This window comes from Toxorhynchites rutilus, chromosome 3 (genome assembly GCF_029784135.1).
Source record: "Toxorhynchites rutilus septentrionalis strain SRP chromosome 3, ASM2978413v1, whole genome shotgun sequence".
Classification (NCBI taxonomy): domain Eukaryota; kingdom Metazoa; phylum Arthropoda; class Insecta; order Diptera; family Culicidae; genus Toxorhynchites; species Toxorhynchites rutilus.
The window spans coordinates 1,351,592-1,367,083 of record NC_073746.1 but is presented as its reverse complement, the minus strand read 5'-3'; the positions used below and the strand labels follow the sequence as shown (position 1 = coordinate 1,367,083).

Genomic DNA, 15,492 nt, shown 5'->3' with positions numbered 1-15,492 from the left:
TGGATGCTCCGTCAGTGAAAAAGATCACAAGCGCGTAGTTAAGCAGTTTAGACGTGATCCGAGAAGTTCGGTCCGGGATGTCGCCAATAAGCTGAATTTGTCAAGTTCATTCGTCCAGCGGACCAAGCAGCGGGAGGGCCTGCGTACATACAAGGTTCAGAAGGCTCCTAACCGCGACGAAAGGCAAAATATGGTGGGGAAGACGCGAGCCCGGAAGCTGTACACCGAAATGCTGACGAAGCCGCATTGCCTGGTAATGGACGACGAAATCTACGTCAAAGCGGACTTTCGTCAGCTGCCGGGCCTGTTGTTCTTCTCCGCAGAGGACAAATTCAGCGTTCCGGAGGAGATTCGCAAGCAGAAACTATCCAAGTTTGCCAAAAAGTACATGGTGTGGCAAGCGATCTGCTCTTGCGGAAAGCAGAGCGCCCCCTTCGTGATGACCGGCATGGTAAACGGGCAGATTTACCTTAAGGAGTGCCTACAGAAGCGCTTACTACCACTATTGAAGCAGCACGAGGGCCCGACCATCTTCTGGCCGGATCTCGCTTCGTGCCACTATTCAAAGGACGTGTTGGAGTGGTACGAAGTCAACGGGGTCACCTTCGTGCCAAAGGAAATGAACCCGCCCAACGCGCCGGAGCTTCGCCCAATAGAGAAATATTGGGCGATTATGAAGCAGGCCCTCCGGAAGAACCCAAAAGTTGTCAAATCGGAGGCGGACTTGAAGAGAAAATGGATTTCTGTTCAAAAAAAACTACAACCTGACGTTGTACAGAACCTTATGGACGGGGTAAAGAGGAAGGTGCGAGCATACGGGCTTGGGCTCGAAGTATGAATAAAAAGAAAATGCCAAAAGTTGTTTAATAGTTTTTATTTTACTGTCTAAAATTTTCAAAAGGATCGGTCTACTGGGCGAATTTCTACAGCGTTTTTTCCGTGATGCAATTTGATGCAACCCTTTGGGTAGGAACCTCAGGGACGTCGCCAGAAAAAAAAGAGAATCAACACTTACGAGCTAAGATAACATCAGTCCAATCACACATTAGATTGAAGACAGTTCTGATCGATTTTTTGCTGTATTTTGCTGAAATTTCGGTACTACATGTGATGAAAAGTGGAGTTTGCACATCAACTATAAATGTTTTGGACAGTGGTTGACAAATCGAACCACCACTTTCTAAAGCCCAGAAATTATCAGCAAATATCCGGTTACAATATGGTGGCAGTCGACCACAGTTGTAGACATTGAACGAATTGAAATTCCGAAAATTCTCTCATCATTTCGGCCAGCTATACTCAACCTGCGGGACGCGCGCCGCTTGGAACGCGGCGGACTCTTCTGGTTGGCCCATCTGATGTTAATTTATTTTGTACCAGAGATTTTCAGATCTTTTTCTTGGCGGCAAGTACTCCGCGGAACACCATTTGAAACCTCATGTTTTAAACTATTTTGTATGTGTAACAACAACGAAAACCTAAGAAATCATTACCTATTTTTTTTAACGTAGGACTACGTTTTTCAGTGATGGTCCAAATAAAAAAAAAGGGAACACGTTTTTATAAAATAGAAATAGCAAATGCAGTGTTCGCTCTAGGGCCCCAAATCTTCGAAGGTGAAAAATGAAGACCGACTCTACTCTCAGTAGCTTCGCTTCGACTAGAACTGCTTCGGCAGTTGCCGTCAACAAAAAGTGAATTGACTAGAAAATGAATTGACTAGAAAATGAATTGACTAGTGTTGACTAGCGAGGGTGAATGATGAACTGGTTATTTCAGTGGTCAGTGGTTATTTTAACTGACTCGGCGAATACAAATCTGCCACTTCATTCAACTGACTTCAATCCACATTTCTACCCCCCTAGGAACGAAATTTTTACCCGCGTACGCAATCTTATTTTTACGTTCATATAAAGAGGAACGAAAACATGATTTCGGATGCAAAAAAGTGGCCCAATCAATGGACGGTTTATTTTCTACCCATCGTGAACTCAAACCAACGAACTCAAGTATGCTATAAAGGTCCTCACGTTAGTATTAGTAAATAGCGTGCAAAATAGCGCACCACACTGCACGCTAGTTTATACGTGTGAGTAATTTTCGTATACGATACAAAAAAAACCTAGCTCACCTGTAGCGTTTGTCAAACCACGTTGAATTCAAACATCCAAATGCGGTTTGAAGTATAAACCTGATACATGGGAGAGAGAGAGGAACGAATTGGTTTTGGGAGAAGTCACTTCAAAATGCAATGAAGACAATTGAACTGGGAAGAACGAAATGATATAGTCGAGTCGATAGAGTTAGATAGGTACTAAACGCTCGACTGACTGTTTAGTCGTTTTGGCGGAGAAACTGCGTGAAGAAGCCAAAAGTCTTTACCAACTGAATACGGATTTAGTCAGTCAGATAGTCAGCTGACTATCCTTAGTTGACTATGACTATGCAGAGCCCTGGTTCGTTCTACGGATAATATGGATAGAGAAAATATCGCAAACTAAGCCCTGCCCGTTTTTAAACGGTTTTATTTAGCTTGCCCTGTTTGTATGTTTGTATGTTTGTAACATGTCTGTAGCGCTGTTCCACATTAGACCCCCTTCCTGTTGACCGATTGATCTTAAATTTGGAACACACCTTTCTCTCTGCAGTCACTATAAAACTGCGTATTTCATGATCTTGAACATCCAAGATGGTGACCGCTACAAAATGACGGATTACATGTTTCCTCAAATCTCCTCAATATGAGTTTTTCCAAAAACCCATCAATATGGGTATCAAATGAAATTTGAGAAAACGTGTAATCCGCCATTTAGTGGTGGCGGCCATTTTGGATAACTGTGTTCTACTAGTCAAGTCCTTTTGTTTGATACCCATATTGATGGGGTTTTGAAAAAATATGAAATCCGCCATTTTGTAGTGGCGGCCATTTTGGATTTGATTTTTTATAATTAACTATGTTCCACTAGTCAAGCCCTTTCATTTGATACTCATATCGATTAGGTTTTAAAAAAAAATTGCGCCATTTTTTGGTGGCGGCCATTTTGGATTTGCATTTTTCATAAATAAATGTGTTCTGCTAATCAAGCCCCTTTATTTGATACCCATATAGATGGAGTTCTGAGAAAAAATGTGATTAACCATTTTGTATCGGCCGCCATCTTGGATTTACATTTTTCAAAAATAATTGTTCTACTTGTCAAAGGGTATCAAATGAAAGAGTTTGACTAGTTTTTTTTTTTTAATAAATTCGTTTATTTTTACAGGCTCAGTTACATAAGTTTAAAGGAGCTGAATTCTTAATTATATTTTTATTACTATACATAAACATTTTCTAAATCTAAGGTAAGTAAGATAGAAAACCGATTACTCGCGGTCTACTCGAGTTTAGTAGGGTGACATATTTGTTCAGGAAAAGGATGGGATATAAGGAAATTGTTACAATAATGATAATCTCACACACTCAATTCTTAAATATATTCGTATATCTATTGTGTATTTACATTTCAACTTATTCTACTGTTTGTAGCAAGGGGACCAATTGCACGCAAAGGATATAAGGATAATCACACACGAACATCGATAGCTTTAAGGAAAATATAGATTTGGGATATGCAATCAAGGTCTAACCGAGCCAACACATCTCTCACCGGCACATTGGGCTGTCTTCCTCTAGCTCTGAGGGAGTTTTCTAAATTCGATCTGGCGACAAGATACAACTCGCACGACCAAACAACGTGCTCGATGTCGTGGTAACCGTGGCCACAAACACAAAGATTGCTGTCGGCAAGATTAATACGAAAGAGTAGCGCGTCTAACGAACAGTGGTTGGACATGAGTCGGGAGAAGGTGCGAATAAAGTCTCGACTCAAGTCCAGACTTTTGAACCATGGTTTGAAGCTAACCTTAGGGATAATTGAGTGGAGCCACCGGCCCAATTCATCTTCGTTCCATTTGCGTTGCCAATTAGCGATGGTATTTTTACGGACTAAAGAATAAAATTCATTGAAGGCGATTTGACGCTGATAAATATCGCCTTCAATCGCACCTACCTTTGCTAATGAGTCAGCCCTCTCATTACCCGGAATTGAGCAATGAGAAGGGACCCAGACAAAGGTAATGACATAACAGCGTCTGGTTAAAGCACATCGTTTGACTAGTTGAACACAGTTATTTATAAAAAATGCAAATCTAAGATGGCTGCCACCACAAAATGGCGGATTGGGTATCAAACGGTTTTATTCAACTTGACCTGTTTGCATGTATTTTTATATGTCTGTAGAGTTGTGTCACATTAATAAGAATTTGACCCCGTTACTTATGATTTATTGATCTGAAATTTGGAATAAACCTTTATCTCTGCTGTCATTATAGTACACCCATACCTCGCTATACGGCCGCTCTTTATACGGCATTTCGCCATGACGGCCCTCTTCAATTAAGGTACGTTTTCGATTTACGGTCTAAAATCTTTCGCTATAACGGCAAAAAAAAATTTTTCGTTGTCGATATTGATACATAATTCATGGAACATGAAGTTGTTTCATTTTTATTTATAGATTATTGTTGGTTTTTGGAGTATGTTATTATTTTATGTACAAATAAAATGAAAAGATGATATGTATTTTGAATGATAAACCATGTTACATATTTTCCGTATTTAGAACCGATCCGATTGAATTTGTATTAGAATAATTGATTCCTTATACGGCTTTTCGCTTTGCGGCCAAGTTTCGTGGAACGTATCTAAGCCGTAAAGCGAGGTATGGGTGTACTGTGTATTCCATTATCTTGAAAAATCCAATTTGGCCGCCGGTAAAAAATGACTGAATGGCTTGACTTGGAGAACACACTACATTATGAGCAACATAAATTCAAAAAGGTGTATGTATTTTTTGTAATCCCCTCAATATCGGTATCGAATGAAATGATTGGACTAATAGAATATACTACATCATCAAAATATTCTGAAGAAAACTAGGTAAGAAATGAAAATTTAAAAAAAGTTGAATGGTTTTATTGTAGAGCATACAGATAATGTACTGAAAACTAGAAAATAAAAAGTTTTAAGTTAAACGGTTTAATGTACTTAAAGCTAGAAAATAATTGGGCAGGTAGGTAGCAGTTGGTAGTTATCATACGTTAATAGTGGTGGGAGATTAGATATGCGAGAAAAATATTCGCGATGCATAATGGGTGGGTAATAAGACACAAATCTCGTAAATTGTTGTATCTTCAAGTTTTCAGGACCAACAAAAGTTTCTACTAAAGGTTTATTTTTAAAATTTCATTGCTTTCTGAAATAATACTCGATGCTACCGCCATTTGGTCGCTGGTAGGATGACTGATAAATCGTGAATGATTTGTTGCTGACATTTTCCTATCGATCGATTAGTTTTCGTGAATTCAAGCATTGTTTCCGGGTTAAAAGTGATGTCAAAGTTCAAATTGCAAATTGTCAAAGTAGAATGTTTGTTTCTCGCCGGTTATGATTTCGTAGTCCTACGTTAACAATGTGGCCATGTCTTAACATCACCCTTCTTTATTTATTTTGTTTAGTGGCTCACAATACCTGTCTGAGGCCCCTCTGAAAGATTTTTTTTTAATTTGAGCTATGAATTACAACGTTTTCAAGTACACAGAATTCTTTTGTTACGCGATTGATGAATATGCTCTAAAAATAGCGTAGAAAAATCACGGAAAAATCGCGTGAAAAAGAATCCAGTGGACACAGATACATTGCTCAAGAGTACCCAATTTTTGCACTGATGGCACAAAACCAACGCATTAAACACGTTACGGAGGTTTCATTAAAATATCTAATAATAATAGAACTATGACATATCGAAGCAAATGTTATAAATATCTCACAAAATTCTAGCAATAATTAAATACAATTATGGAAGAACATAAATTTTGTGAATCTCAAATAAATATCTCAAACTCACCTCGTATGATCTCCCGGCTATTCCCGATCTGAAATGTCACGGACACACCCGGGCTAACGTGGAAAAGCACTACGTGCTCCGAAGGCTGCGAATGCGCCGGACAGTAGGGTCGCGTTTGTGGCTCAAAACCCGGACCGAAGTGAAACACCGGTTCGACGATTGGCCAGGCCGCTGCTGCCCCCGTATGACCAGCTGAAGCCGCTGGATTCGCCGGCATAGGTGCAGCAGCGATAGTAGCCGCAGCGCCTGCTGCACTGGCCGTTGCGACCGTGGCTATTCCGTTGATCAGCTGATGATGGTGGTGATGGTGTATATGGTGCATTGGTTGAATACGTTGCGGCTGAAGACTTTGAGCCACTTTGAGCGTGGCACTGCCCGCACCAGCCTGCATGGAAAGAATCTGCGTTGTGCCGCCCCCATTAGCTGATGATGGAGCCGAAACCTGAACGGTCCGAGCCGTTGGAGCTACCACAGCAATAGCCGCCGTGGTCGTTATTGTAGGGCTCACCGATACGACATTTCCTCCACCGCCACCCGGTGGTTCCGTCGCCATCTGTAGACGGCGATGTTTTTTCACTGTACCTATTTGGTAGTATTGCGTTGTCGGGGGTGGAAAGGAAAAATGATGAAAATGTTGCTGCTGCTGTTGACCACTAGATTCTTTTTGAAAATGTGTCTGCTGCTGCTGCTGCTGTGGCACGGAGGGTAACACAGGTGCCTTTACCATCGAAAATCGCTGTTTATGGGAGGCACCCACACCACCGCTGATTTGGTTCGTAGTTTCAATTATGCCTTCCTTTTTTGTCTCTCCCTGCTAACTTGTCACATATACTTTTTCATACAACTCGAGTTCGATCGAATATACTTGAACGCGGAAAATGAAACGAAACAAATCGAGAGGAAAAAGACTACGCTGGAAAAGGGGGGTAACAGTAACGACAACCGGATTCAAAGTCTACCACCAGTTCGACACCATTTGCAAAAATTTCTTCGTTTTCCCCCCTAACTTGGTATTATTTCACAATCACTTTTGATTAATAATATAATTTATATTATATTCAAATGCGTTATCTCACTCGAAGCCGCCTTAGTGCACAAGTGGCAATGATTCGATGGCGACAATCGCGGCAACTGTGCTGTGGACCTAACACAGTACTGTAGCGTACTTCCCAGCCGGTACGCTTGTGCTCACCACCCGGTGAAATGGATTCTCGTTCGGCCGCGCCACTCAGATAATGGTTTGACTGCTGTCGTCATTTGGCTGTTCCATCAATTAGCGAATGATCCAATTACAAACGTTTTCCGCCTGCCGATACCATAGAGATTGTGTGCGATATGAGTCTATCAAAGATCTGCACTCTCACACTCGACAATCTCCCGCTGCTCCGCACATTCACATCCACAACCTCAACGACAAGAGACAACCTGCAATTGAAGAGAAAATGATTGAAACATAGTGAAAATAATGTGCAATTTATGATGTTAACAAACAAGTTGAGAAACATGGAATTCCAGAAATTTGCATCTTCTTCATCGTTCCAGATGTACGACGTCGCCCTCAATTAAGGTACATGGCGGTGCACGCACGCAGCGACAAGGACGTGCCGCTCTGGGGCTATTTTTACCACCAGACGGATTACACGCTGCCACGGAAACCCTTCGGAAGCGTAAATACGCAGGCGATTGGTTTTTGCCACGTATATCTGTTTCTTCTTACACCCGGCTCCGGCTCGCGCGCTTGGCTCGATCGTACACGTTTTATATTTCTTCAGCTGATACGCTCCGAAGCGAATTTCCTGTCCCCGCTTGTTGTGTGCCATTGACACCATTTGTGTGTACGAGTCAATATGAACGAAAAAAATCCCCCGGGGACAGAAACGGTCCTCCAGCGACGAACATTTCAAATTTTATTTTAGAACATTATCAGCCACTTGTTGAGCGCAAGCAGTGTGGGCCAAAAGGTTAGCAGGTCCACGACGTGGCCATTGCTGATTTGTTATGAACCATCTCTCGGTTCCGTTGAAATTTGAATTTATGTTTTTTTCTTGAACAATTTTCGTGTTTATGTCCTTATCTAACCGTCGCATTCGAGTGCGCAATAGCACACAATTTCAAACGCATGGTTATCGCGTGGGGGAAACCATTCTAGGAATGCAAGGTGGAGGGCAGTGGAACTGTGTGCCTGGAATGGACATCACTTACTGATAATGGGAAAGTAACAATAACTACATAACATTGAGTGTTCTGATAATTTGATACGATGTTTACGCTCGAGTCCAATTACACAGATGTCGTACTTTCGTGGTTGCGCCCGCGGAGAGATTATCAGTACCGTGGCGCGTACCGCTGGAATTCCACGTTCAACCCATTAGCGTCTAGCGGTGCCATTTGAGTAGTGCCACCATGTTTCATTGAATACCAAATGTCTATCTGGTACCAAATTAAAACAGAACAAAAACTCATCAAAACATGTTACCATAGAATCGGGAGGAAAAGTGAACGCAGCTCTCCACTTCGTGAGGATAGATGAGTGATGTGACCTTTCCCTCTTTCTATTGAAGCGATTATGAATGGAGTGGCACAGACTGATAGCGGCGATGCCTTTCATTGATGGGATTAATCTGTAACCGAATGGTTGTTGCATTTGAATAGTCACAACATTTACAATATAAGCATAACATTGGTTATTCTTGTTTAGCTTGAGTGTATCATTTTCAGAATAATTGTGTACACATCACAAATTGAACAATAAATATTGATTTTCTAAACGTTCACTCATAACAATAGATTCGCGCATTCACGATACCGTAACCTGCGGGTACTCCAAACAATGGCTTTGATAAGAATTCAGTCCGTATTTTCTTTAATGCCAGAACATGATATTGATTAACGTTGTGGTGATCAGTGTCCATTAGGGTGCCAATGAATGTATGGGAAAAAATCGACCCAAAAATTTCAAAAAGTTACCCTATACAAAATGTTTACCATCTCGAAAAAACACCCTATGCCGAATATCAGCTCAATCGGACTTAAGGAAGAGTGGCGCAAAGCAGTCAAAGTTTGAGTTTTTTGAAAATCGAAGAATCACCCAAGGGGGGAGTAAAGGAAATCGGGGTTTTCGAAAAAAAAAATTTTGATGCCAAATGTCTTAAAATGACATAAAACGAGATCTAGTGTCATCTCGAAATTATTTTTTTTGTCAAAATCGGCAATCTGGGACTTTGTTTTCTTTCGGAATACGAAACGGAAAGTTTAGTTTTGGGTGCCAATAAAAATAGTTATGTCGATTTTTCATTCGTAACTTGCTACGGAATGTTGATTTGTACGATAATATACCCTATGCAAAATATTAGCTCATTCGAACTTCATGTATTGGTGTCACAAACGTTAAAATTTGAGTTTTTTGAAAAATTAAATATGACCGGAAATCGAGGTTTTAAAAAAATATAATTTGTATTAAATGTATGAAAATTGCATGACACGTCTAGATTTGTAGTTATCTCAGAAACAATTTTTTTCTCCAAAAATGATTATTCAGGCGGAAAAAGAACTAAGTGCCAAACAAAAACAATTTTTTTGACAAAAAAAATTTCGGGATAGCTGTAAATCTCGACAAATAATTCAATTTTACGACATTTGGCATCAAATTTTTTTTTCCAAAATTACGATTTTCGGTGATTCTTCGGTTTTCAAAAAACTCAAATTTTAACATTTGTGAAACCAATAAATGAAGTCCGAAAGAGCTTATATTTTGCATAGGGTATATTATTGTGCAAATCAACATTCCGTAGCAAGTTACGAATGAAAAATTGAGATAACTATTTTTATTGGCACCCAAACCCATACTTTTCGTTTAACCGAAAAAAACTAAGTCCAAGAGTGCAGATTTTTGACCAAAAAAAAATTTCATTTTAAGACATTTGATATCGAATTTTTTTTTTAAAACCCCGATTTCCTTTACTCCCTCCTTGAGTAATTTTACAATTTTCAAAAAAAATCAAACTTTGACCGCTTTGCGCCACTCTCCCTTAAGTCCGATTGAGCTAATATTTGGTATAGGGTGTTTTTTCGAGGTGGTGAACATTTTTTATGAGGTAATTTTTTGAAATTCGAGATGACCATTTTCATTGGCACCCTAGTGTCCATGTACACAGAAAGTCCCGAGTTAAGGGGAGGCACCACAGTCGACGGTAGTAGGCAAACTAATGTTATCTGTTTTCAATCGTCAGTATCTATAATCAACTATTCTACGGAAATAACACTGCTGGATGTCGTAAACTTGTTATTTCCAACAACGAACCTTGTTATATATGATATCCCTTGAAAATTTCGAACATATTATATAATACTTTAAATAGGTAAGATGAAAAGTTTTAGGCCTAACCAAATGCTAGCTTGTACATGTTTATTTTTTGGGTTTGGTTTTTAACGTAGGATTACGACTTTTGGTACAAATTGATAACGAGAATCGATCGCATCGTGAATATGGTCGAATTTCAAACGCTTTTTGCAGAGTCATTTCACGATGGATTTATGAGACAGTGGGCCTGATCACGAACGTCACTTCACGGTGAAAACGAAGTGAATTGTATACAACCTTATTACGGCTATCACCGTGTGTGTAGAATCCAGAAGAGTTCATCCGTCGTGACAACTTTGATGAACCAGGTGTTATTATGAATACCACGATACTGTCATGTCACGGAGAAAAACAGGTATGTTTGTCACTTGTGTTTTAGATGGTGAAAGTTAGTCACGCAGAATGGAGTAAGTTTAATTTCGTATTTATTTAGCTTTTTTGCTAACATTTTGGATCTTGTCTTGTCTTGTTTAAGAAACAAAACATAAACAAACTGCAATTTACCCGCCTTGTGGCATTTTTAGAACGAAATTCTGACGTATTCAGAGGACGTAAATTTGTTCATTTGGATTCAGTAAATGCGTTATGGGATGTAACTAAGGATTAAAAATGTAGTTCCCGTAGACCCATTGAAACATGGCGGAGGTCTACTTCTGATTGTCCTGAATAAACATAAATTTTTTGTTTCTATTTTTAGGATTAGACTAAGAGAGAGTTGCAACACCATAAAATGGCAATGGAGGCCACTGGCCTAAATACGATCATGATTGATTATGTATAATGTGGATTTGTTGATATTTTGAATATAAAATAATAACTGTAAAGTTCTTCCAACACTGCAGAGATAGTTTTTTGTGATTCAAACATTCACAATTGGCAGACCAGACCAGAATCAGGACGATAGTTATAACTTTTTACGTTATAGATATTTTCAACGGTTTTGTTTTGAAGACATACTTTGAATGAAAGAATTTTAAAAAAGTGGTAAAAAGTTTCAAACAAGGAAAAAATGAGTCTATCATTGCAAAGCATTCACAAGATACTGTTTTTAAATTCTTCTCTAGTTCTTTTTTCATAATTTTGATATCCGTCTAAAGAAAATCTGAATCACTTTCCGCTATTGTCAAATTCCTTGAAACCCATCAGATGTTTTCTATGAGGATTATGCTTCTGACCGACGTTGCTAACCAGTTTCTGGTTAAATAATTAAATCAAACCTCATGTCCCGTATATCAAATTTCACGAGAATGGGAAGGATAAGATGAATAAACTTCAGAATCCCATATGGGAGTAGCTCAGATTATACTGATCGTGAGGTGGATAAATTCGGGTTTGTTCTGTTATTTATAAGATATTATTATTCATCGAAATTGTAGAAACGGTTCATAAAAAATGATTCTAAATATTTCTCACTATTAAAACGAGCAAGACAGAGCTAAGTACAAGAGTATGCGAGATTTCGATTATTAAACATAATAGTCATGTTTTATCTCTAGCGTAGAATTACATTCCCATATGTTCAACAACTACATTATTCCCGAGCAACCAAGTATTCCTCCTCATCTTTGAGCCAGCATTTGATTCAGCAAACTAATCATCGATGTATAATCGCAAACTTGTCGTTCTAAAATATACGAATAATTAAATGGAATATTGTCTCATACGCTGTATTAATTTTACCTGCATAACGTTCAAACGTCCGAAATTATGCAACCGACACAACGTTCAAACACCCGACATTATGCAACCAACATGTCTCTTATAAACGGGAATGAACACTTTCACTTCACGGAGTTCATTTTCACACGCAACTGTTCGTGACAATGAAGATAGACCCAAAAAGATTAAGTGAAGTGTAAGTGACGTGAAAGCGAACGTGGCAGTGATGTTCGTGATCAGGCCCAGTATCCGATATTTTTCCATTTTATACAGGGGAACTTCGATATAACGTGCATTTCACTTACGTACAACACGTTGGAACGAATTTATTTAATTTTAATATTTTTATGAACATATTTTTTTAAAAATTATTGGATACTTTCGAGCCGCACAGTTCTCGAAATATTCTGAAAAAATATCACCAATATCAAAAAACACATGCAAACATATTTTTGACGTAGGACTATGTATTACATTAAGGGTACCAAATCAGAAAACAGGTCACGTTTTTATGAAATAAAGTTAACGTTAATAACTATTTTTGCTGCGAACGGATTTTAACGATTTACATACCAATCGTATCGGAAATTTTCTAAGATTTGTTTGATATGCTATACATTACAATCCCATAGTCTGTGTATGGTTTAAATTGATGAAAATTGGAAGCATTCCCATTTTTCCATACATTTGTTCTGCCCATTTGTGTGCTTTCCCGAACAAAGCTGTTAATAACGGACAACTGATGCAGCCGCTAGAATAGAAACAACGAAGGGGTATATCGAAAAGAGGATATTTGCAGGTAAACTTAGCATAGTAAGTAAGCTGTCGCTAGCGTATAAGTATTGTATCTCCTCTGAGGAAAATTCTCAGAATCTTTCTGTGCATGAAACAATAAAGGTCGCTTATTCTGCTCGTTTTGTGTTTCGTGTTTCCCCTCGAGCTGTGAACACTAACGAACGTTTTCACTTGAAGTGCATCTGAAGAAGCCTCTCGTAAAATACTCAGTGAAATGCGTGCATTGATATAAAGAAACAAATTGCGACATATGACCAATTAGTGTATTGTTCTCGCAAAAGCAAGAAAGAATAGTTGCTTCTCGAAATGATTATACAAAACTATGTAAGCCACTAAACCTTTTCAGGGTCCCCGGAACTTTTTACTAAAGAGTTCTTTATAAAATTTCGACGTATTCGCAAAAAAAATCGAAATGATAAACCAACAAATTTCAAAAAAAAAAGTTTGCATAGTCCTGCGTCTTAAGCGGTCGTGTCGAGGGATACAACCCCTCTTTTTTTCTCAATTATAGTGACTTTCAACACATTTCGGCTGGTTCGTCGTTCGTCGCCTCCACATACGAACATATTTAAATAGAAATTAAACCAGTAATAAGTCTCAAAATTCTAAAAAAAAAATCTAAATTTCATAAATATATATTTTTTTGTATCGCGCAACACTATTAAAATTCTGAAAAAAATCACACATCTGGAATAGGCATAGAAACTGATTTAAATACGAATTAAAATAGTACTGAGCGGGTGATTTAATTTGGGGGCACCTTTTACTTCCTCACCCAGCCAGGCCCTTCAAAATTCAAGATTTCCGGTATATGTTTGACAGAATGTACCTAGAAAAATGCACATTTTTGTGCGGTTTATGAGCCAACGAAATCAATGGTCCTATTCTTACAATTATGGAAAAACAAAACACTCCATTTTTCATTTAGCAGAAATAAATTGCACACATTGCATCGGCCAATCACAGATAATTTTAACTCCTATGGAACTGGATTGGGGATACTCTATGATGACAACCGTTCCGTGTTGATATATGATCCTCTTCAAAATTACCATAAATAAGATAACCATCCTGCACGGATCTATACTCTAGATATATATCTCTACTCTTTTTCATTATCCCTGGTTTGCATGTGGAAAGTTTTCCAAGATCCCCATGGTAGTCACCTACCGATAATTTTATCTATCACCAATGAGTCAAGTTTTCGAAAGTCAATCGATATTGCGTATGATATATTGACATAAACAAATTTGCGGGAATAGTGTCGTTTCGATTGCTTTAGATGTTATTTTAGGAAAGTAGGTAATTTATTATTGATTTATTTTTCGTTTCTTGAATATAAAAGAATTTAAATTGGATTAAACCCGTTAGCCCTTTTACAGGTATTGGCAACTATATTGCTACCATTTTTTCAATGTTTTTAACTCTTTTATGTAAATATAATACAGGATACAGTTGTAAAACATCCAAATTAGTGGGTTTGAGTAACTCTTTGGAAGTGGAAAACTTAAAAGTTAATTTCACTCATTTTTTTGGATTGTGCTAACGTAAGAACTAAGGTACACAACACTATACGCGGGGCGCGACAGGACACAACACTTATTATTTTAACAAACGTAAAAAGGATGTTAAATTTACCTTTTTAGCCGACAGGACGACGTCGGACGGACTTTTTCTCGTTATTAACAAAGCATTTGTGAAGTGAATTCCAACCCCAAAATCAACTGATATCGGAAGGTGGTATTGACACGTTTCACGCCTCTGGTTCATCGTCTAACTGACGCAATCGAGAGGTTTTCGCACCGTTCAATCGGTGCGGATTTGTTGTTCCTACATCCGCATCCAGCAGCACTTTTATCAAGCGTGAGCCAAACACCGTAAGCGTAAGGATAGACGCGCTTGTGCGATATGTTGATGACTTTTTGTGTTTGTTTCGCGGGGACCGTCGACTCGCCCACGTGCCATTTTCCGAAACGTGCAAATAGCGACCGACCGAGCGAGCTGCTTGCGGGGGAGGACAGCCTGATGACACGATAATGACTTTAACATATGGGAAGCTGAGGAACAATTTGTTCCGAGATAGAGGAGAGGGGGCGCGCGCACGATGTTTCAATCTCTGCCCGATGCCGCCTCAGTTCTTGGACCATGTTGTGGCAGTTTGCGGAATTGAAGGCATAATTAATGGACCTTTTGCCAGCTAGACTGTAGATTCATTTTGTTCCACTCTTCTTTGTTTTTTTTTACATTGCGACAAAACTTATCGTTTTACGAACAAATGGCGAATGCGGCTCGGGGCAAATTGCAGTGTGGCAATCCTTCTGCACACAGTCGCGAAATGTCTTAATTGCACTATTTCTGAAATGTCGTGTAAGAATTTGTGAAGAAGATTAGCAGAAGTTATTTTATTGCTCAGTCGCGAACATTGTTCACCAGAATCCATTAACCACGAACCGAAAGATACGGGTTTCAGACCGAGTAATGTACCACACAGAGCTCCGTTAATGGGAATCAGTCAATGCTTTAAAATCGAACCACCGAAACAAAGAGGAGACGAATTATCGGCGAGAAATTCGCAATCCGGTCAAGTGGAATAATGTTCTGCAATGAAATGTATGCTTCGAGTGAGAAAGCACAAAAAGTGCTCACTAAACAGCGCTCAATTGTGGGTCATTTCTTTCCTGTGGCCATTCAGTTCATCGTCAGCTCGAAGTGCACCACACATTAACGTGGGAA

The 15,492-nt window shown here is 39.0% G+C and overlaps 1 protein-coding gene across 1 annotated transcript in view; it reads right to left on the bottom strand.

Annotated features, from left to right (window-relative positions):
- The window catches only part of LOC129780435 (fibronectin type-III domain-containing protein 3A), a 105,992-nt gene that overhangs the window by 71,924 nt on the left and 18,576 nt on the right, over positions 1 to 15,492 (bottom strand). The window contains exon 2 of the mRNA XM_055788706.1: positions 5,946 to 7,370. Coding sequence (XP_055644681.1) covers positions 5,946 to 6,672 — 727 coding nt within the window. The 5' untranslated portion in view covers positions 6,673 to 7,370. The remainder of the gene's footprint in view (positions 1 to 5,945; positions 7,371 to 15,492) is intronic.